Source organism: Choloepus didactylus, chromosome 3 (assembly GCF_015220235.1).
Source record: "Choloepus didactylus isolate mChoDid1 chromosome 3, mChoDid1.pri, whole genome shotgun sequence".
In the NCBI taxonomy this organism is placed as follows: Eukaryota; Metazoa; Chordata; class Mammalia; order Pilosa; family Megalonychidae; genus Choloepus; species Choloepus didactylus.
In genome coordinates, this window is record NC_051309.1 from 213,393,249 (window position 1) to 213,417,265 (window position 24,017).

Here is a 24,017-nt window from a genome sequence, read left to right on the forward strand (position 1 = left end):
TGAGTCACCAACTATATCAGAATGCACATATCCTTTAACCTTAGTGTCTTTATATTATGGAATAGATGGGTACCATATCCTTTTCAAAGGGGTGGGTATCATGAAGATGAATAAAACCTGTGAGAATTGGTTTAACCCTTTGGTCTAACAGACCCATAGAAGTATCACATTAGAATTACTTGGGGAATGTTTTTAAAAAATACAGGCCTCACCCCCTAACATTTAATACATCTGGAGAGGAGTCTAGGAGTAAACATTTATTTAAAACTCTGAAGTGATTTTGAGGTACAGCCAGGTCTGGTGCTGAGTAACAAAAATCATAACTGAAAATTATGTCACTAAAAGCAAGAGTATTAACTAAATGGACACTGACATGATAGTCATATCATTTTTAAATAAATTAAGGAAACAAAATAAAAAATACAAATTGAACCTTCCTAAAAGAAACCACACTTTTTTCATTTTAGATCATAAACTGCCAGTTAATATACATTTCACTGATAATTGGCTTCTTTCGTCCTCTTCCTTAAAGATTCAAAAAGTTGTCAACAAGAAGTTGAGGGAGCGATTTTGTCACAGACAAAAGGAAGTGTCAGAGGAAAATCATAACCATCACAATGAGCGTATGTTATTTCACGGTAAGTATCATGGCAACAATTCTGGACATTTCTTTGGGCTTTTGCAAATTTCAATGATGTGTAAAACCTATGTTATTGACCATGTTAGAGTTATGTTAAAAAAAATGATTTGTTCTGATTTTTTTCCCAAATAATTACATGTTGATACCTGCTTTCTAAGGCATTACATGTTAGTTTCATGCTTTCCAAGGCATGTACAATGAAAATAATTTACCTAACATTATTTACCTAATAATTTACCTAACAAAACTACATTGCAAATTGAGTCTTCTAGATACTGAAATACTTTTATTGTGATTTAGTGTAATTGTTTTTGTTTATCAGAATGTCTATCCTTGCTTAAAGTAAGATCGGGTGTAAAATAGTCTGCATTTTTAAAGCCACATTTTACTTTGCTATCTAAAATCTCATGCCATCTGCAAAATCCATATAGCATCTTTGCTGGGTAAACCCTCTGGGTCACTGAAAAATTCTAGTACATTAAAATAATTTATGTATAATAGACCATCTTACAAAATAAACTTATTTATACATTATTTTACTTAATAGTAAGCCACCAAATGCAAATAGTATGCAGCTAATTGAGTTTCCAAACATGTGCCCAAAAAACTAATCTTTCAATTTTTATATTTTTAGGTTCTCCTTTCATTAATGCCATTATTCACAAGGGGTTTGATGAGCGACATGCATACATAGGAGGAATGTTTGGAGCCGGGATTTATTTTGCTGAAAACTCCTCTAAAAGCAACCAGTATGTTTATGGAATTGGAGGAGGAACGGGCTGCCCCACACACAAAGACAGGTCATGTTATATATGTCACAGGTGAGCCTCTTGCCTTCACTGTAATGGCTGCTAGCCTCAGGTCTACAAAGGCTCTACAAAAGTCACAGGTTATCTTCAGTCTGACTTCCTAATAAACCAGACTGGTTTGGGGGTTGGGTAGGAATTGGTAAAATGAGGAGCCATATCTCTGACCAGCCTCTACCCCAATAGGAACAGTGATAGCAGAGCTGATCCCAGTGGTAAAACCCAGATATATCAAATCTTAGAATTAGTAGCAAGCAAATTAATATTAGCTATTTACATGGGACTTTAAAAATCAGATAGAAATTGGAGAGAATAATAGTACACTATTCTGAAGTCAGTGGAAAAAAAATACTATTCCCTTCCTTGCCAGTGGAAAAATAGGAAATAATACTTTACAAAGATTGTGATTTATTACATTTCTCTTTAAATTAATCAGATGCATTATTTTTGCAAGGTCTGGGTAATGAGGTATCTTTAAAAAATGCATGTAGCTTGAAATTCGTTATAGTTGTTGACCTTAAAACTTAACTTTCCCAGTTATGTTATAAAAAATTGAAACCATCAGCTATTCTAAAATGGATGCCGTATGTGCAGAAAGAAACTTCTTTCCGTTAAGTCCTCTGTGGTTCGTAACACAAGAATTCCCAAGGACATGTAGCATGCAAAAGCTCCTCTTTGTTGCTTCAAACCTAACTCCTAATGGGAACAAGGTGAACCTAAATGAGAATTAACAGTCACTCCTTAAAATTAGACACACAAGTTTGTCTTAACCAGGGTTTCCTAGAAAACAGCTTTAAGCAAAAGCTTGTGTACCAATACTTTATTGTCAAGTGCAATGCCAGGGAAGCAGGAATGAGGGCACAAAAAGAAACGAGATGAAGAAGGAGGCAGAGCAAATATAGTGAGGTGCATTAATGAGCTGGCCACAGTTTTATAATAGCAAGCGGTTGATTGCTTAGTCTATGAGATGACTTCAAAGAAGCTGTATGAACTACTGCATCTCAGAACAGTACATCAGTAAAAGACAGATAAATTTATCTGCAGGCCTTTGTCTTGCATTGGCCAAAATTTGCCCCACAGGGCATCAGTACCCCCACATTTGGGACTGCTATAACTTCAACATTGCACCGTAATGCACAAGGCAAGCCAGAGTGCAGGCATGAACCAGCAGTCCTCCCCTCCTGCCTATCTGCAGCCTGTACCTTCATAGGCCGTCTGGGCAGCTTCTTTGTGTTCTCCTCCCTCCGCAGCAACAGGGTATCCCTGGGGCAGGAAGCAGAAGGTCGGAGGCAAGGACCTGTCAGATAAGTTTTATGTGACATGATGAGCTGGAAGTAGCCATGGCAGAGGGCCCAGCTGGCCAAATAGCTGGCCAAATAGCTGGCCAAATGGGCAGAGCCCAGTGACACTATAGTACTGCCACAATGTGGAGGTGGGTGTCAAAAAGCCTTCCTCTAAAGTAGGTTCCCTCTGGGATCTTTAAGAGAATGCAACTAATAGCAAGTCAGTGTCCTGGAGGGTCATCGATATCATCAAGCTAAAAGGCTATTCTGAGCAGGTGCTTATACTGGGTCCAGCACAATTTTTAATTAACTTAAAATAATATCTCTGATTGGTCATAATGCAAAGATCATACTCCATTACTAAAAACAAACTAATTGCATACTAACTGTTTATATTTAACCATGGGACCAATCTACTGGTTAGTTAAAGTAAGTTTGTTGTTAAGAGTTTGGCAAACCTTTTCTGTGAAGGGTTAGATAGTAAATAGGCTTTGTGGGCTGTATAGACCCTGTCACAACACTCATATCTGCCCTTTGTAGTGTAAAAGCAGCCATACACAACATGTAAATGAATGTGTGGCTGTGTTCCAATGAAACTATTTAAACAAATAGGTGGCAGGCTGGATTTGACTTATGGGCCACAGTTTGCCAACTTCTGGTTTATGTAATGCTTTCTTGCTTTATTCCCAATCAATCTTTCTTCCCCTCTATAATATTTAGCATCTACCTCAATTCATGTTTCATCCAAGTAGTGTAGTTTCCACCTATACTTATAATTATGATTTACTTTTCGTATTGCTGTGTATCTCATCCCAGTTTTTATTTTTTCCTTATAATAAGTAAACCTGGTCTTAATTTCATGTGCTGTTTCCATTTGCTGATTTTCTACACTATTCATCCACAGATGAATTCAATTCTCTCTGGTATTTCTCTTTTTCTACTAGCAAAACTTACTGCCAAGTATTCTCCACCAGCACTTCCTAAGTACACCAAAACTACTTGAATTTCTAAGTATAACTATTGAGCCTATTAAGTGTCGATAGTAAATCTATATATTGATTCCTATTTTTGATCGTAAGTTTGAGAGTACCATTTAAATTCACTTGCCTTGTGTTAAATATTTTTTTAAAAAATCACTAAAGCAAACAGTTATATCACTCTAAGAGTTAAGCTTCCTTCATAACATTGCTTCCTTTTTTCTTTAGGCAAATGCTTTTCTGTAGAGTTACCCTTGGAAAATCCTTTCTGCAATTCAGCACCATGAAAATGGCCCATGCCCCTCCAGGACATCACTCAGTTATTGGTAGACCGAGTGTGAATGGGTTGGCCTATGCTGAATATGTCATCTACAGAGGAGAACAGGTATGTTACTCATCAAATAATCAGAACCAAGCTACTAAACATGCCATTACAGAATATGGAGATCATGTAAGAATTTAAGAAAACCTTTCAATGAAATATTCACTGCACAGTCTGATAACATTAGTCACTTCAGCTAAAAATGAAGATATCAGAATGATTCTATGGCATCAGTCTTTGCACATAGAATCCATCAATCAGCCAAGTAACACAATGTGAACAAGAGAGCCGCCAAGAAATCAAAGCTTGGGATCTCATGCTATTCTGGAGGCCTGCTGTTCTGAATTATTACCTTGTATTGCTTTATGCCAACATGGCAGTGGAAAGCTAAGAGCAGCTGCCATCTTCCTCATGGATATATTTGCCCCAGGGTATTCACATGGATTGAATCTATAATTCTGACCATGTTACCCACATAGAACTATACTTTTCTGAGTTGTAAAGCTACAGTGCATGTAATAGCACCATCTGCTTGAGTCTCTAAAGTAAAATTGTCAACAAACAGGAAAACTTTCTATAGTTTCAATCTTCAATCTTAACTGCTAAATGCCTGCCAATTTTTAATTTAAAAAATCAATTTGTCTGAACCTAATTCATTTCAAACGAATATCATAATCACACTAAGGGAGAAGGAAAGGAAAAAAAGAAGACAATGACTAAATCCCAGTAACCTATGAAAATAATATTTGACTATGTGCCCTCAGTCTTAGGCTGGGTGGGGTGCAGAGTAAGGAGAAAAATTGCAAACCAACCTTGAACTCTTTTTAGCAAGTCTGTTGATTGTGGTGTGTTTTAGGGTTGAGGAAATGAGTCAATGTGTTACTGTCAGGAACCAGGGTTCTTACTATGAAAGGAGGTGTACACAGATATGGAATGAGTGGAGGTAAGAAAAGAACCCTAAAGGGATGGACTGAAATTGGAGGTTTCAGTAGGAACTCATGGTTTCTAATATATATGTTTATATATTGTGTGCATATGTACATATATATGTATGTGTGTATGAGTAAGTATACACATAAGCATGTGCATATATATGAATATATATGTGCATGTATTTCCTATGTCTGTCTGCTGAAAACAAACCCCAATAGCAATAAACACATCTAGAGCCCAGATCTTGGTCTCCTATACCATTCCCCACTAAAAAGAATCAGGGCTCCTTGAAGAAACAGCTAATTCCAGGACTGGGTCACATAGGTACAAGTTGAGCCTGAAATACAGTATGACAGAAAGTAATGATGGGTATATGTCACAGGGACATGGACAGTAGCATGAAGGAGCTCCCACTGGCCAAATTTTGGATAATTTCAATACCAGAAATAAGTACTATAATGGATTTTAAACCACTGGGGGGAAAAGGGGAATTCATAAGTCTATACTGATAATAAATAGATGAATAAATAAATGACAGAGAAAGGAGGGCTCTTGCTGGCAGGAGAATGCCAAAAGCAAATGGGTAAGTGTGGAGGGGAAACTAGAGTTGGAAAATCATCATTTTGTGACTGTAGTGGTAAAGATTAGATCAGGCAAGAATCATCAGTGAATGGTAAATCTAGGGGGATATTTTGATGAGAAGGATATTTCCATGGTCATCTTATTAGCTACAAAAGAGAAAAATAAAAACTAGTAATTATGCATTGGAGAAAGAGGCCAGTAACTTGGCCAGTGTCACCAATGAGGCACAAGTGGACATGTAGTATACCTCCAGGTGTAATATTCTGAAAATGGCACAGCATCATCTCTTCAGTATTCCAGCCAAGACTGCACCTCAGTCTAGTCAGAATGAGGAATGTTCTGTTGTTGTTTTTTTTTAAGTGGTGAAACTATATTCTTCAAAAATGTCCATATTAAAAAGACAAAGGCTATGAAAACTTTCCAGATTAAATGAGGTTAAAGAGGCTTGACAGATAAAGGAAGGTCCTGCCCCTGAATGGGATCCAGTCAGTACTGGAAGGGAAAGAACATTGTTAGGTCAACTGATAAAATTGGAATATGGACAGTAAGTAGATAAAAGTATTATATCAATGTAAGTCTATGAGGTGATAATAGTACTATGCTTATGTAAGTAAACAGCCTTTATTCTGAGGAAATACATACTGGTGTGGCAGAAAAAATGGAAATACTGATTAGTCAATCAGGTGGTTTTCTGGTGAAAAAAATTATGTTTCCATTGCCATTATCCATGTATTGAATATCTGCTAGGTACAGAGCATTCTGGTGTGAAGTAAGGAGCTTACTGTCTTGTTTGGGAGGATAAACCAGGCACAGAAAAAGAGAAATTCAAAAAGCTTGCATATTCTCTGTGTCAAAATATAAACGGGAAGCCCACTCGTACTTTTGTCCAAAAGAATCTATGATACTTTGTATGACACATTCAAATGCCACCTTAGAACGGTTTCAAGAATTAAGCAGGGTATAAATTATAATAGAATAAAACTACAAACTGTGCAGTTATTGAAACTTCAGATTAGAAAGTCAGGAGAGTTGGGAAATTGTCAATTTTGGTTATTCCAAGTAGATATTCTAAAGATGGGAACCACTTCCATTTTTAACACAAACTAAGCAGACATGAAATTTGAAAAATAATACTGTATTCTGAGTGATAATAGTTCCTTATATGTGTGTAGACAGTTACAACTTTTCAAACCACACTTAAATTTTTTGTTCTTTTTATCCTGTTGAGACCTCTTCAAGAGGGACTAGTCTTTAATAAATGATAATAGCAAGTAAATTCAATAATGAACGCTAAATGGATTCTTATTATGCCCAACCAATTCTAAGATCTTTAAATTTAATCCTCACAAGAATCCTAATGTTATTATTATCCCCATGTATAGATGAGGAAAGCTGAAGTACCGACATGTAACAGATTCTGCCTCCTAAGATCAGAGATATAAAATTATGAAGAAATAATTCAGTAAATTTATTATGCTTGTTTTAAATATTAAACATTTTTTCATATTCTTCATTCCTCTTATTATCTTATTCCACTGCAACTAATTTGTAGGTTAGCATTCAACAAATTATTGGGGGGGGGGGGGGTGGGCAAAACACTTAGCTCACCAAGGAGCACTATTTTTCAGCCACAAACCACTCTGAAATACAGTTGAGTTTTCTAAGTCCACAGAAATAACTGAGGAACTAATTTAGCATATGAATAGAAAACATCAAAGTTTTATCATTGTTTTATATTTAGAGTTAACGAATTCCAATGTTGTGTTGTATACAAACCAATTTTTTTTTTTTTGCCCCCCTCCTTCCAGTTGCTGTCTTCATAGTGATTTCTGGTTAAGGTTTATGACAGCTTCCTCTGTTCAGGCGTCCTTTTCCTGCTCCCATCAAGAAGTACTTCTTTCCAGGCCCTTGAACCTTCTGTTTTACTTACTGTAAGAAACATGAGACAAAGGGAAAGAGAATAGTTGGGAGAGTGTAGTGGTCTAAAACTGAGCCAGTATTTTTCATGTAAAAGATGCCTTTTGTCAGTTTTTAAAAATAGCCTCCAAACTATTGCCTGTAGGTTATTGGTAACCCTTATTCCTTCTAGCTCAGTGGGTTACGTCATCTTCTTTCCTGAATTTGACATTGGTTCACCAGAATCATTCTTTCATTTAACAAATGTTTATTGAGCACATGCTGTGTGATAGCACTTTGCTAGGTGCTGTCTCAGTGCCCTTGTGGCACTTTGTTTTGCTGTTTAGGGCCTGTAGCTCTCTAGTGATGGATGAATACAGTGTAACATTAAGGAAAAATTAACATACATCACAGAGTAGGAAAACATTTTAATAGTTCTCTAGATTGTAGGATTTATACATGTTTATATACAGATAAGTATGTGGACCTCCTAATTTTTATTCAGGCACCTAATGAATTGGCTGGCGTGGGTGCAGTAGTGGTTAGGATCAACAGCCTGTGAGGCTTCCCATTAAGTTAGGCTTTAGTATTGTAGTGGCCAGAAGGGTGATTTGTTTTTCTTCCTGTGCTTTCCAGGCATACCCAGAGTATCTTATCACATACCAGATCATGAAGCCAGAAGCTCCCTCACAGACCGCAACAGCAGCCGAGCAGAAGACCTAGTGAATGCCCACTGGTAAAGGCCCAACTGGATTTAAACTTGGGACTGGATTACATTTGTTTCCAACAAAAAAATTAATATTCTCTAAATCCCTGACAGCCTAGAAATAAGCTGTTGTTCTTTTATAAAGCATTGCTATAGTGATGAACATAGTATGAGTAACTGATACATACTCAACTGCTACTGTTCCCATTGAGGAAATGTTTACAGGGGCGGCTTTTTAACATATCTCAGGCTCATTTTCACACAGTTATTCATTTCTAAATATTGCTTTGATCTAGACTTGGAAATTGAAAAAAAGAAAACATAACCAGTAGTACCATTCAAACGGTCAAAATTCACACACTGCGTTTGTTGTATTTGTTAAATATATAACAAATATACACATATGACAGGCCATTTTTCATTTTTTCCAAACCGTGCATCACTGGCTGTTTTTTTTGGTTAGTTTGAAAATGAGCCAGAGCCTTCTTGAGGATATTTTGCACAAAGTCACACCTACTATTAGCAGTGCAACCCAGGCTTTTGACTGAGCAAGATTTAGTTTTGTTTTTTTGTTTTTGTTTTTGTTTTTGTTTTTTTAACTTTGATTTGTTTTGTTTTATATTTGTTTCTTGTAAACATAATTTTTAAGTTCTAGTTTCCTTTTATTAATTGGCCAGTCTTATAAGGGAAGGAAACAAACATCAACCTGATCAAGGCGCTCCTGAGTTCAGAGAAGTCAAAGCCCATGTGGACCACTTGGTCTTTCCAATGGAAGCCTGCTTCAGAGAGGCATGTTGGACGGTGCTGGAGATAAAGGAAAAGCACAGTCAGTGCTATTGTGACCTTCAGTGGTGAAACAACTAGGGAGGGCTGTGAAGAAGCAGCAGCATTAAGGAATGAGAGGAACATGGTGGTTTTATAACATGGTAGCAGGAAAGGATCAAGAGGACTCATCCAAGAATAAATACTTCCCTCTGCTGAATCCATAGCACCAGAATTGTCGCCCCCTCCCAAATTAGCTGCCTTATTTCCAAATTCAATAGAATTACTCTACTTTATTAGAGTCGCAACATTATTACTTTTATTGTTTCTTCAGTTTAGAGAGCTAGGATTTAAATCCTGCTTAGTGGATAGGTAGACACAAATGCAAGAGGTTTTTTTTTGTTTTGTTTTGTTTTATTACAGAGTTTGGGTTTCTTTTGAGTAAGGTGCTTCAGAGTTTATCTAAGTCCCCTCACTAAATTTTTGAACTGTTTCTTCAAAGATCTTAATATATTTAGACAAGCTGAAGGAAACCTGAAACCAAAGCCCTTTCAGCTATTTTTTTAGAATGTGATCAGAAAATACCATGCTGTTTTTTTGTGTGAAATTACTGCTTTGTTTTGCTTGTTTTAATCAGTATTTGCCAAGTGCACATTGACACTTGTAGAAAATTACCCATTGCACTTATTGTACATTTGCCCTTTTCACCTAACTAAATATTGAATTGAATCCATTATTTATTTACTTTGACATGCTGTGCATCTACTCAGCTTGAAGCAAAGGTAATATAAAGGTGGTAAAAACCTAGGAAAAATGGTGTGACAAACTTTCCATTTCATCTTAAAACCCGGAAGACTAATTTGTTTTTTTGATGCAGGCTGATTGAGCTGTGACCTCATATAATCTCCTGAAGAAAAACAAAATGGTTATGTTCAAAAATTCTAGAAAAAGGCTCCTAAAATATACATTTTGCTTTCCTTTTGGCTTGAATCCAATGTTAGAACTGAGCATCCAGAACTAGTTTGAGTTTTGTAGCAGAATCTTGCATGGGTCCTCAAAATTAAATCAGGAATTAGCCTCAGTTGTTGCTTCTATTGAAGTTTCAGTCACCCAAGCTGGGTGTTTGTGTCTTGGCTTCTTGTTTAATAGCACTAGAATTCAACATGAAGCTTCAAAGTTTGATATTCATTAAGAGGATTTTTTTCCTCCTTTTCTTCCTTTTTGCCATGTGTAACAAAAGGGTGAAGAAACTGCATCAACAGTTTTAGTAGCTGTGAAGGTGTTAATGACTTTCCTCCCCACTTAGTTATAGTATAAAATGGTCAAAAAACCATGATTTTTAGTTAAGTAAAAGGGTTAAAATGGTGTCGATATTTAAAGCTTTGTAGCCTCATTAAAAAGGTAACCCACTACCTGATTGTGGTGGTATGTTGTTTCCATTGTACTAACTAGATTAATGGATGTGCCAGTTTTAAACTTGGACCTTACACTTGAGAAGTTATACTATGGTTCACTACTTACACCGCCAATGTTACATATCTAATGTTCTGTGTGCCGAGTAAAGGTACTGTGTAAGGAAGACGTTTGCAGTGGTTCTTGTCTTGTAATGATTTGAGTCTGTAGTAGTTCTTGGAGGAATGTGCATTTGTTGTTCATCTGCAAAAGGAAATGGGTTCATTGAAATCTCACAGGAACCAAATACATTTTTTCAGAACTTTAAGACCAAAGGTCATCATTATTGCACTTAAAAGTTAGCAAAAGATTGCATTTGGAGTTCCCACTTATAGCAGTGTGAAGAACCCTTTGGAATATAAATTGGGCTGAAATCTATGTAATTTCTTATAAATGTAGTCTGTAGCAGCATTAACAAGTTGGGGACTTCCAATATGACCTCCCCTGAAATGGTCCCCCTGTTTCCCAAACTGTATGGAAGAGAGAATCTGGACATCTCCACTAGCTCCTACCCTAGTTCTAAAAGCAAAGGGCTTCTAGACCTGATGGTTCCCATTTACCAGCTATTGGTCAACTGGGTGCTTGACTCAGGCATAGATTAAGAGCCCTGGACTGGACACTTTCTCCTTGTACTTTGCCTCCTTCCCTTTTCCCCAGATTGCTAGTCTGGAAATATAATTAGCTCCAACCATTACCTTTGGCCTCACTCATTTTCCTTCTTTCTTCTTCTTGGATCTTGCAAAAAAAAAAAAAAAAAAGACTGCATTCTCTTCTGTTTTCATCTCACAACAGAAACGAGGATTAGGCATCATACACTCTGCTTGGATTCTGCCGCTTTGTTAACGAATGACATCATGGAACCCAGAATTTTAATTCTGTGCAAAATAATAGCAGTACAACCGGGTTTCATATATACCTTTTCCTTCTTGGAGTTTGGAATTTCTAGCTTTCCAAGCAACATAAATAGAATGAATAATATTAGGATGTTTTCATGAAATAGCATCATTGGGCTCCTTTGAGCTCAATGATAGTGGCTAGACTAATTTCTCTTTGCTCTTAAAATAGCTGAGTGCTCTGAAGAACACAGATTATGGCATATAAAGTAATAAATATTAATATTCTATTATTATAGCTATTATACAAAACAGTGAAATGTTTGGTTTAAGCTGGATGAACAGCAATAAAAAGCAGTAAGTTGTGTAGATTTTTCTCATTTCAGTACTATTGGACATTGCTTACCCTCCCTTTTGAAACATGTTCACTGTCTGGATTCCCATGAACACCCTGTCATCCATACATACCTTTACCCAGGAAGTCCAGATCCCATCTGTGTGAGATCTTGATGAACAGCCCTACTGTGCTTTCTGTTGGGATGATCACCTCGCAGAGAGCTAAAGACTTAGTCATTCAGGGTCCACCCAGAACTGAAGATAGGGTTTAAGATAGGGCTTAATGTGTCAGAAATCTCCTTCAAGACTGAAGTTAAGTTTTTCTTATGTGAAATCAATGACAGAAATGAAAAGAAAGTAATTGTAAAAGTGATGTGTGGGCTTTCTTTAGACACCACATGCATTCTGAAATTAATAGACATTTTTTCCTTATTAAAAAAAGCCTTAACTATAGCAGAAACTCCTTAACCTTTTGTATTCTAATAAATAAAAAATTGTAATTCCATTTTTAGGTGTCAGTGAGTTGGGCATGTCTCTGTGTATTTCATACCTGGTCAGCTTATTTTTATGAGGCTATATTTCATAAGTAAGGTTTCTTTATATACAATGGCGCTGATATAAAAAAATCTGTCCCAATTTCTCCATATCTGAAATTCCCTAGCTACAGATCTTCTGGTTTGGAGTAGAGCTAGAAAGATGTCAAAACCCATCAAGTAGTATATGTGGGGATACAGCAACAACTCATAAAGTGAAAACATGTAAAATCTGAATGATGCACACCTGTTTTTTAATCATTTTAAATAAAAATCAATGATACTAAATGAAAGCCAGTAGAAAGCTTAAGACTTTATAACTCTACAAGACCAGATATGGTCATGATGTGACTAATTTTATTCATCTGCCAGAGAGTTCTGCCTCATTTGAAATACTTTTGTACTGTAGAAATGATTGCATTTTTTGACTCTTCATTCTTTCACATTTTCTTTTTTTACTTTACTCTTTCACATCTCCATACCACCTTACACACATCTTTTTGAACAGATTTTTCAAATACTCTGTAATTCAGATTATTTTATTTTTACCCATTTATTTTATTTCTGCCCGTTTTTACAGGGAGCCCTGAAAGACCTTTTTTGATTCAGAGTATTTGCAGACAAATGCCATTAAATTAAACCCTGGTGGTGGGGTTTCCCTCACACACCCATGACTCCCTCCCCAAGATTCAAGATGAAAATATGGAAAACACATCTCTGACAACAGTGAAAATTAAAAAGGAACAGAAATATTTGAGATTAATATCCTGGACCTAGAAGATGACCTTGACTATATAACCATTGTCTTCATTGCACAAAATATTTAAACTCTTGTGTGCATATAATACCTTCTTCTGCTCCCATTGTTTCAAGCTCATCTTATCTTTGTGGTTGTAATATTTGTCTTTGATACCTTTAGTCAAGATTATGTTCTAATAAAGGCTACAAACTATAAAGGTACTTCTATCAACAAGATTTCTCAAAAAAAAAAATATATATATATATACACAAAACCAGCTTGGACAAAATCCAGAAAATGTTTCCTAGCAATTTGGAGTAGTAATTGTATTTTCACCTTGTGATGTTGGTCTGTGTAAGTAACCAATGTAGTGACTCTTTGGTTCATTATTGGTGTTTTATTTTTAGTCTCTGTGTTACCCACCAGCGGCAGGGGTTCCAACCCCCACCCTTTTCGTTCTTGCATTTTTCTGTTTGTACCATTGTCAGGTAATATACAAAATGTGCAGTTATATTTGGATTTCAGACAGATAACAATTTTTAACATAAGTATGTTCCATGCAATGTTTGGCATACACTAAAAAATTATTCATTATTGATCCGAAATTCAAGTTTAACTGGACATCCTGTTTTTTTGTTTTGTTTTGTTTTTCTAAATATGGCAACCCTATCAGTTTAGTCACGGAAAATCACCTACGGCATGTAAATTCTTCTAGTCTTCAGTATCTTTCACCTGGAATGGAAGACCCTTTTTCTCCCTCACCCTCTACTTATTTCCCAAAGAGGGCATCAAGGAACTTTAACCTGCCTGCATGGTGGGTCTCTATTTAAGACATTTTTGTGATTATATTTAACCTGTAATTGTGCTTCGGCTAAATGTCTAACCTACAGTACTTGTAATTGTTTAATATTCAATAAAACCATTTTTAAAATACTCTGTGTGAAGGTAGCAGTTAGCTCTTAAATGTTTCATTTTACCTAGTTTGTTCATTTCAACCTGACCAACCCTAACACCACTGACCTAAAACTGGCGGAATACAAATAACAACCATCCTTCTTCATCTTCCTAGGACCATCTGTTTAAAGCTCTTTGTCTGAACTTCCGAACCCACATGGGAGTTACTGAAGTACAGCAATAGCAGAAAACCAAAGATTCCTTTTAGATATATCTTTGGAGCCAGACTTCACACCAGTTCCAAGGGTAGCCAGAGGCTCTGCACAGCTTTCTTACTGGCACATAGAACTAAGGAATCCTGAGTTATACCATGTGCATGTGCCCTCTCTTCCTCCTCCTCTGTTGCATCAGCCTTCCCCACTGGTGGAGTTTCAGGGACCAGAGTATGATACTTCAAGGTGCTTAGAGCACCTTTTAGAGTAGGGGAAGAAGGTGATCCAAGGATAATGCAAAATAACCTGCCTAAGACTTGCTTGCCCAGAGAAACCTTCAAGTCCCAGCTCAAGTATCTACTCAGCAAAGCCATTCCACCCAGGAGCCAGGTGACCAATGGACCCTAGGTGTTAACTCTGTGCCACGTAGATATTTTATTAAACTGCATTGCTATCATTTGTATATTTGTATGTCTCCACCACTAGACTGAGCTACTTGAACCAGGGCCATGTGCCATTGTCTTGGTCTTCCTAATACCAGAACAAGTTTCCATAACTGAAATCCTGTGATAGGAATATGCATTGCATACTTTAGATTACAGAGGCATCTGATTTTGGCTAGCAGAGGGGCAGAATCAGGGAAACTTTCAGAGGAAGGGAGAACTGAGCTGAGGCTTGAAAAATGAGCAGTAGTTAGCCGGGCAAGGAGACTGCTTTCCCAGCCAAGGAAAGACATGTACAAAGGAACAGAGGTAAGAGAATGAGTCACGTTCAAGAAACTGGAAGCAGTGGGCATGGCTAGCATGGCTATGTGATGATGGTGGGAAAGTGAGAGAGTTAACTTGAGAGGGAGTCAGGGTCAAAAGCCTGGCGGGTTTCATATGTCTCTCAGAGATCAGTGGAGTACCAGTGAGGAATTTTCAACTATTTGTAGTATCAGAACCCTCAGTAAAACATATAGTTTAGTATGCATGACTGTAGAGAAACTGCAGGACCCTTTTGTAAAGAAAAATAATATTCTATAACATTCCCCAATATGGTTTCCCTCTTCTACCCCCCACCAACATCCTTCCATTAACATTAATGCAAATTGTTTGACAAACATGATAAAAGGAGGTGTGCCAGTTTGGATGTATTATGTCCCCCAAAATGCCATGTTCTTTAATGCAGTTTTGTGGGGGCAGATGTATTAGTGTATTAGTGTTGATTAGGTTGGAATCTTTGAATTAGGTTGTTTTCATGGGGTTGTGACCCACCCAACTGTGGGTAATACCTTTGATTAGATTATTTCCATGGAGGTGTGGCCCCACCCATTCAGTGTGGGTCTTGATTAGTTACTGGAGCCCTATAAGAGCTCAGAGAGAAGGAACTCTGTGCTGCTGCAACCAAGAGAGACATTTTGGAGATGGCCATTGAAAGTAGACTTTTGCTAGTCCAGAGTTTGCCTGGGAGAAACTAAGAGAACACCTCCAGATGCCTAGAGAGAAACGTCCTGGGAGAAGGCCGTTTTGGAACCAGAACCTGGAGCAGATGCCAGCCACGTGCCTTTGCCTTCCCAAATGATGGAGGTTTTCTGGACACCATCAGTGTTCTTCAGTGAAGGTACCCTACTATTGATGCCTTTGTTTGGACACTTCTGTGGACTTAGGACTATAACTTTGTAACCAAATAAATCCCCTTTATAAAGGCCAATCCATTTCTTGTATTTTGCATAACAGCAGCATTAGCAAACTGGAACAGGAGGAGAACAATGAAACTGGCTACAAGTCCATGAGTACATTGTATTGGAATCTTACTTCATTCTCCCCAAGACTGTCTCAAAGTAGTTAGAAGCTGTGGCTTCTTAGAATCATCTTGTCTACCAGGTGCACCAAAAAAAAAAAAAAAAAAAAAAAAACAAATTCATCACTTTCTTCCTCTCTCCTGTCCTATTGCATCAATTGTGAACTAAACTGGTCTCCAGCAGTCTCAGAAGTGGAGGAGGGTCCTGCAGTGAATTAAAGCAACTGATGAAAATATTGTTTCTTTTTACCATAAAAGTGCATATGAAAACATTCTTATATTTGAACATTGCATTTAATTTTGGCATATAGTATAGGCTTCATTATACTGGGCTGACCTCTGTCAAAAATGAGGTTCTAGCTCATGTAATTTTAGAACGTTTCCAGAATATTGAGATATAGTACCCCTCCCCCAATGCCCCATCTCCCAAAAAAAAGCTCACACTGTGTTTCAGTCATTTGAAAGTAGCCTTTTTAATGTCTCCCTAAGATGTCACTTAGTCGCCATCCGAAACCCTCTGGCAAGGTACATATAAGGACCTCAGTTATATAGGAACTCTACCAGTCTGGTGCCCAGAATTGGAAAATTCAAATAAGTAGTCCCCTTTTATAGTATTCTGTTTTCAAAAGTTAATTTCTAACCAGGCGTAATTACATATTACAAGAGCTTCTTTGATTTACCAAAAGACTGCTTGGAAATCTTCCATCAGTCCATAGAGCTACTCAACAAGTGCATAGCTTCCTTTTCACCTGTGGTACATTGAACTATGTACCCCAATTTACACATGTTCTTTATCTTAATGCACATGTGTGCTGGGTATGAACCTACTGTAAACAGGACCTCTTGAAGATGCTATTTTTGATTAAGGTGTGGCCCAAGAGAATGAGGGTGGGTTGTAATCTGGATTACCAGAGGATTTACAAAGAGAACACATAAATCAGAATCAAGAAATCAGAGGACACTGCCATGTGACAGGAGGCAGAAATACAAGCCAGGGAACCCCAAGGATTTCCAACAACCAACACCGGAATGCTACAGATCTTTGGGAAAAAGTGAGCCTTGCTGATATCTTGATTCTGGACTTCTATCCTCAAAACCATGAGTCAATAGATTCCCGTTATTTAAGCCAAACCACTGTGTGGTATTTGTCATAGCAGCCTGGCAATCTAAGACACCACCATATTCTACTTGCTTCACATTCCACTTTCCTCCCCACTCCATGTTCCCTCACACCAGAAAGCAGTAACTGCTCTGCCCTTTCCTATCTCCTGCAAGCTGGCCTGAGGAACCATCACATATCTTCCCTGACACCTCTCACCAATCCCTTCAGAGACACCTGAGTTCCACCATTTTCTCAGTCACATCAAAGTCTGGTTCATTCCTCCAGCATTTATTCAGCTTTCATCCTTAGACTCTCCTTTCTTTCATAACTCTTGCCCTATTGCCTGGGAAAAAAGCTTCATTTCACATTCTCACTTTCTGTTTCTCCATTTGTGAGCCACAAGGAAAAAAAATGCATGCATACACCATCATCAACACCGTAAGTACCTTACAAAGCCTCTTCCATGCATTGTCCCATTGATTCTTTCTCTATATAAAGTATTACGGTATTGCTAACCTCACTTTATAAATGAAGAAACTGAGACTCAGTGATGGAGCCAGGGGTCAAATTTGTGTTCTCTGATCCCCAAATCCTATGCTATTCCAACAAAGGAAAGCCCTCTGACATTAAATTGGCCTTGGGAAAAAGATCCCATGTCATCCACTCTGAGCTCCTGAAAATTGTCTGTTGAAACTTTCTGAATCTCCAGCCACGCTGTCTACAGCTTCTAATTAAATATGCTCTTGCAAGTACCACCATTTCAAGATGAAACATGTTCTTTAACGTTTTGTTTTTCCCAAATGTGCTTTTTGGGCTACCCTGGAAACCTACCTATCCATTATTGTAACAATATTTTCCATAATAATTTGAGCCCCAACACCTAACTTTTAGAAAATAGCCTGATGATCTTTAAAAGAAACACCTGTGGCCATGCCTGGAGGAAGGGATTGGAGAGAAAAATAATAAGGAATTAGAGCAAGGAGTTTGTATATTTAAACAGGTCATTGTGAAAGGGCAATTGGTGTTTCTATGCCTGTCTTGAGAGGAGAAAATGAGTCCTTCGATGTATTCAACTAATATTTGTTGAATAGCTATTACAAGCCAGATGTCCTGCTTGGCTCTGGGAATGTTCCTGTAACATAGAGTTAATGTTCAAGGCAATCACCAGAGACCAACCCCAAGATGACCCAGATACAGGAATTAGCAGACATGGATTTTTAAAAAAGGCATTGTAACTATGCAAAAGAACATAAAAGAAAATATGCTCATAAAGAATAAAAAGAGGGAGAAACTAAGATGGCAACTAGGTGAGACAGGGCAAAAAACACCTCTGTGAAAAACACTAGATAAAAACCAGAAAGTGACCCAGAATACCGGTTACAACGATGTGCCAGGTGGACGAGTTCTGCTAGTATCACAGGGGCCATATACTTGGTGAAACCAGGAGTCTGCATTCTGAAACAAGTGAGTAAGCTGGCTGGAAGACCCGCAGCCGCGCGGCATTGTGGGGAAGTCAGGGCTTGGTGTTTGGAGACCTACTGGCTCTTTAAAAAAAAAAGGAAAAACCCAGGAGCGGCTGCAGTTGCGGGAGTGGGAATCATGCAGTAAAACACAGCAAGAGGGGGCTGGGCCAGCCTCTTGGTGTCTGGCCTGGAGGATAGCTCGCTGCAGACACCCTCGGGGCCGGGGAAACAGAGGGGAGAGCCGGAACCAGAAAGAAACCCTGCAGCTAGCAGCTGGCTCCCCAGAGGGCTGGATAAACTCCTGCCCGGGGCCATGTCCACAGCCCAGAGCCCCGCCAGTTGTCCCGGAGCTGGGAAGGAGGAGCTGTGCAAGGGGGTGGGGTTGAGATGCCCCATTCGGCCACCTTTGCATAAGGTTGACAGCGCCCCTCCACGGCCCAGCAGCCTGAGGCTTCCCTTGAGGGACGGCACGCACTTGTGACGTAGCACAGCATTCCCTCAGCAGAGGTCCTGGAGGATCACAGCTGGGAGGGAGGACCCGCTCGGAGAACCCAGGGACACTATGCCAAGTCCAGTGGTTTGTGGGACAGCGAGAGAGAGGGTCTGGGGCTGAAATGAAGTGAAGGCTTAGACTCTTGCAGTGGCCTTGAATCCCTGGGAACCTGGGGGATTTGAATATTAACACTGTCCTTCCTCCCTGGCCACCCATACACACGCCCCACATTCAGGGCGGTCGGCTCCAGCAACACACCCAAAGTGAGTTCTCCAACTGAACCCCACAAGAATCATTTCCCCACACTCCGCGGGGACAAGGTTGAGAACTGACTTCAGGGGTATAGGTGACTCACAGACGCCATCTGCTGGTTAGTTAGAGAAAGTGTACGTCACCAAACTGTGTTTCTGAAAAATTAGATCGATATCTTATTTTACAACTTGAAAGAACCGTATCAAGCAAAGCAAATGCCAAGAGGCCAAAAACAACAGAAAATCTCAATGCATATGATAAAAGCAGACGATATGGAGAATCCAACTCCAAACACACAAATCAAGTTGTCAGAAGAGACACAGTACCTGGCAAAATTAATCAAAGAACTACAATCGAGGAATGAAAACATGGCAAAGGATTTAAAGGACATCAAGAAGACCATGGCCCAGGATATATGCAACATAAAGAAGACCCTAGAAGAGCATAAAGAAGACATTGCAAGAGTAAATAAAAAAATAGAAGATCTTATGGAAATAAAAGAAACTGTTGGCCAAATTAAAAAGACTCCGGATATTCACAATACAAGACTAGAGGAAGCTGAACAACGTCTCAGTGTCCTAGAAGCCCACAGAACAGAAAATGAAAGAACAAAAGAAAGAATGGAGAAAAAAATGAAAAAAAATTGAAATGGATCTCAGGGATACGATACATAAAATAAAACATCCAAACTTAAGACTCATTGGTGTCCCAGAAGGGGAAGAGAAGGGTAAAGGTCTAGAAAGACTATTCAAAGAAATTGTTGGGGAAAACTTCCCAAACCTTCTACACCATATAAATACACAAAGCATAAATGCCCAGCGAACTCCAAATAGAATAAATCCAAATAAACCCACTCCGAGACATATTTTGATCAGACTCTCAAATACTGAAGAGAAGGAGCAAGTTCTGAAAGCAGCAAGAAAAAAGCAATTCACCACATACAAAGGAAACAACATAAGACTAAGTTGTGACTACTCAGTGGCCAACATGGAGGCGAGAAGGCAGTGGCATGACATATTTAAAATTCTGAGAGAGAAAAATTTCCAACCAAGAATACTTTATCCAGCAAAACTCTCCTTCAAATTTGAGAGACAGCTTAAATTTTTCACAGACAAACAAATGCTGAGGGAGTTTGCCAATAAAAGACCTGCCCTACTTCAGATACTAAAGGGAGCCCTACCAACAGAGAAACAAAGAAAGGAGAAAGAGATATAGAGAATTTTAACAGACATATATAGTACCTTACATCCCAAATCACCAGGACACTCACCAGGACACTCATTTTTCTCTAGTGATCATGGATCTTTCTCCAGAAGGGACCATAAGCTGGGACATAAAACAAGCCTCAAGAAATTTAAAAAAAAAAATTGAATATACTCAAAGCACATTCTCCAGCCACAATGGAATACAAATAGAAGTCAATAATTTTTGAACTGTAACCCCACTGTTTACTTCCTACATGATATAAAATACACAAACTCTAATGACAAATCAGTGGTTTTGAACTCAATGCAAAATATGTAATTTTAGACAACTATATAAAGGTGGGGGAATGGAGGAGTATAGGAACATAGTTTATGTGTCCTATTGAAATGAAGGTGGTATCAAAGAAAAACAAGATTGTTATGGATTTAAGAGGTTAATTTTAAGCCCCACAGTAAACACAAAGAAATTATCAGAGAATATAACCATAGAGATGAAAAGTAGAGTTTGGGTTAAGAGAAATGGGGGAAGGGGCAATGGGGAGTTAAGAAATGAGTGTAGGGTTGCTGTTTGAGGTGAAGGGAAATTTCTAGTAATGGATGGTGGGAAACAGCATTACAACATTCTAAATGTGATTAATCCCACTAATGGAAGGCTAGGGAGGGGGTGGAATGGGAAGATTTAGGCTGTATATATGTTTCCACAACTGGAAAAAAAAAAAAAAAAGACAGTCTAAATAGATGACAATTGAATGCCAAGGATGAACTTGGATGGGATTGGAGGATGGAGGACAGGTGACTCAAAGGGACACAGTTGAGACATAAGGAAAAGGAAATATAGAATGTAAGCTTTGTATCATTGTTGAATCTCTTGTACTTCTTAGCTGCGCTTAATGGGATTGCATAAAAGAATGTTCTTGTTCATGGGAAGTGTATACATGAATTATAGTGTATGTTCAAGGATGTGTGCAGCTAGCTCTCATATGTTCAGAAGACGGAGCAATAGATGATGGATGATAGGGAGGGAGGGAAAGAAATAGCAATGTGACAGCATGTTAGAGTTGGTGGATTGAGCTATCGGGAGAGGGGTGTCAGGGTATGATGGAATTCTGTGTATGGGGTTAGTATTGCTTTTGCAACTGTTCCTATAACTTTGAATTTATTTCAAAATAAAAAAGAGAATAAAAAGATAGAAAATCTCAACAGAGAAATAGAAACTGTAAATAAGAACTAAATATAAATTTTAGAACTTAAAAATGCATTATCTAAAATTTAAAATTTCACAGGATGGGCTCAATAGCAGTTTGGAGATGACAGAAGAAAAATTCACTGAACTTGAAGATAGATCAATAGAAACTATCTCATCTTAAGTGCAGAAGGAGAAAAGATCAAAAGAAATGGACAGGGCTCAGAGATCTGTGGAAGATCTTCAAATGGTCTAAAATATATGAAATTAGAATGACAGAAAAGAGAGAGAATGGAACAAAAATACTTGAAGAAACAATGACTGAAAATTTCGATGAAAGACATAAATTTACAGATTCAAGTAGTTCAGCATATCTCAACCAGGTACTGGATGGGCCAAGCCTCAGAACATTAGTCACACCCCTTTAAAGGCATTCCACCTACAGTTTCCATCTGAGAGCTTCCTTCCACGATGCCACGAGGCACAATCACCTGGCCACATGTGGTTCAACAAGAGGTAGAATCTGATTTATGAAGTGAGATGATCTAATATGAAAATGCTACTTTACAGGAGAAACTGACCAGTCAGTCCAAACAATTGTCCTTTGGACAATTCCATTGCTTCCATTGCTAAAAGGACTCACGTGACTCATAGTTTATACTGATAGAACAGCTTTATTCCTGGCAAATGATACAGGACAGCAGTAGCCAGGAGAAGGATGTGTATTAAAAGTTGTCTGGAGATGTCAGGTGCAGGCTTATTTATCTGTCCACTACAAGGTTGGGTCACACATGATGTGCATTGTCTTCGGGTCTTGAACCATGACCAAGGTACCTGTGAAGCACTTTGGTACCAAGAAGCCCAAAGTATGCTCATGGTGAGTCTCTTATAGTGAGCTGGTCAGACCACACACTCTAGCTGTCACACACCCCACCCCCACCCCCACCCCCAGCTCCACTGAAAAGCAGCTACAAATCATAAATCCAATTCCATTACTAAATAATGCTGACAGACTGATACATTCTGCTCCAAAACAATTCATGTAGCCACAGTTACAGAACATCATTTATCTTTGGTTAATACATTCCATGGCATCAGCCAAGAGTCAGTAGCTTTGGAGATAAGCATGTGGTCATTCCAGACTAGTTGAGATTAACTGATGCTATGCAAAGACACACAAAGATAAGAAACAGAGAGATTGGTTGGATCAAGGACAATGGTGCAAATTGGAGTAGGGAATTAAAAAGCTGCTTAGAAGGCTGTGGTAACCTAGTCACTAGAAGTGCATGAGATCCAAAGTGGCCTCCAGTTCCTGTAGATCTCTAGCCAGCTGGTACTGCATTTCTATGTTCCTGTGGTCAATCTTTGGAAGTCAAGATTTCTTTTTTTCTTATTCCCCATATTTCTTTATAAGTTTCATTCCTTGAGGGCACCAGGCAAGTCAGATACACATCTGTAGGCTTAATAATGGAGCCAAAGGCTTGGATGATCACTTAAGTTCCCATCTGCACTGGTGTTATATACTATTGCCATTACTCAAACTGCCCCAACCTGCTAATTTTGGAAATTATGCAATTGATATGCATAGTATATTTTTAGTCCTTCATTTGGCATGATTAGTTTTTAATGGCTACAACTTTTTCCTTCCTCCTTCCCATCTTCACTGTCTTTTATGTGCATCATGTTATTTTCATCCTCTGCATAGCTGATATAATGTCAGTCACCTTAGTCATCTAAGAGACAAAGGTAGAGGAAGAAGCTTCAGTCACAGCCTGGGGAAATGGAATCAGGCATTGGCAACAGAGAAGTCCTTGAAGGCGTCAGATGAATGGTCAGTGAGGAGTTAACAGTTGCTCTCTTCTCTCAATGTGCTTTTAAAAAATAGAAAAAAGGAAAGAGTAGGTGCTAGTTCAGAGCTTTGAAAGAGAAAAGTAAAATGTAAGAAAAAAAAAACAAACAAACAAACTATGGCTTTCTTAATTACTTCCATTGCAAAATATACTGGCCCGAAGAATAATGGAAGTATATGGAGGGTAGGTGAACATGACTAGGTCCTGTAACTCACAGGAGGAAAAACAAAACTTATTAGAATACTACAGTAGCCCAGAAAATGTGGTATTGCATAAAATAAGCATAGATCATTGAAATAGAATTGAGGCCAGAAATAATTCCTTATATTTATGGTGAGTTGATTTTCAACAAGGGTGCTGAGACAATTCAATGGGGAAAAGCAGTATTTTCAACAAATGGTTCTGGGACAACTGGCTATCCCACATGCCAAAGAAGGAAGTTGGACCCCTACTTCACACTATACATCAAAATTAACTGAAAATGTGTGATAGACCTAAATGTAAGAACTAAAATCATAAAACTCTTAAAAGTAAACAGAGGAGAAAATCTTTGCGACCTTGGGTTAGGAAATGGTTTCTTAGATATGACACCAAAAGTATAAGCAACATAAGAAAATAAATAAATAAATTGGACTACATTAGAATTGAAAACATTTGTGCTACAAAGGACACCATCAAGAAAGTGAAAATAAAACCCACAAAATTGGAGAAAATATTTGCAAATCATATTTCTCATATGGGACTTGTATCCAGAATATATATTTTTAAAAAACTCATATAA

At 38.2% G+C, this 24,017-nt stretch overlaps 1 protein-coding gene across 1 annotated transcript in view; it reads left to right on the top strand.

Annotated features, from left to right (window-relative positions):
* Positions 1–13,733, top strand: part of TNKS (tankyrase) — a 254,709-nt gene extending 240,976 nt beyond the window's left edge. The window contains exons 24-27 of the mRNA XM_037831282.1: positions 533–638; positions 1,275–1,461; positions 3,935–4,091; positions 8,076–13,733. Coding sequence (XP_037687210.1) covers positions 533–638; positions 1,275–1,461; positions 3,935–4,091; positions 8,076–8,162 — 537 coding nt within the window. The 3' untranslated portion in view covers positions 8,163–13,733. The remainder of the gene's footprint in view (positions 1–532; positions 639–1,274; positions 1,462–3,934; positions 4,092–8,075) is intronic.
* Positions 13,734–24,017: the final 10,284 nt, after the last annotated feature.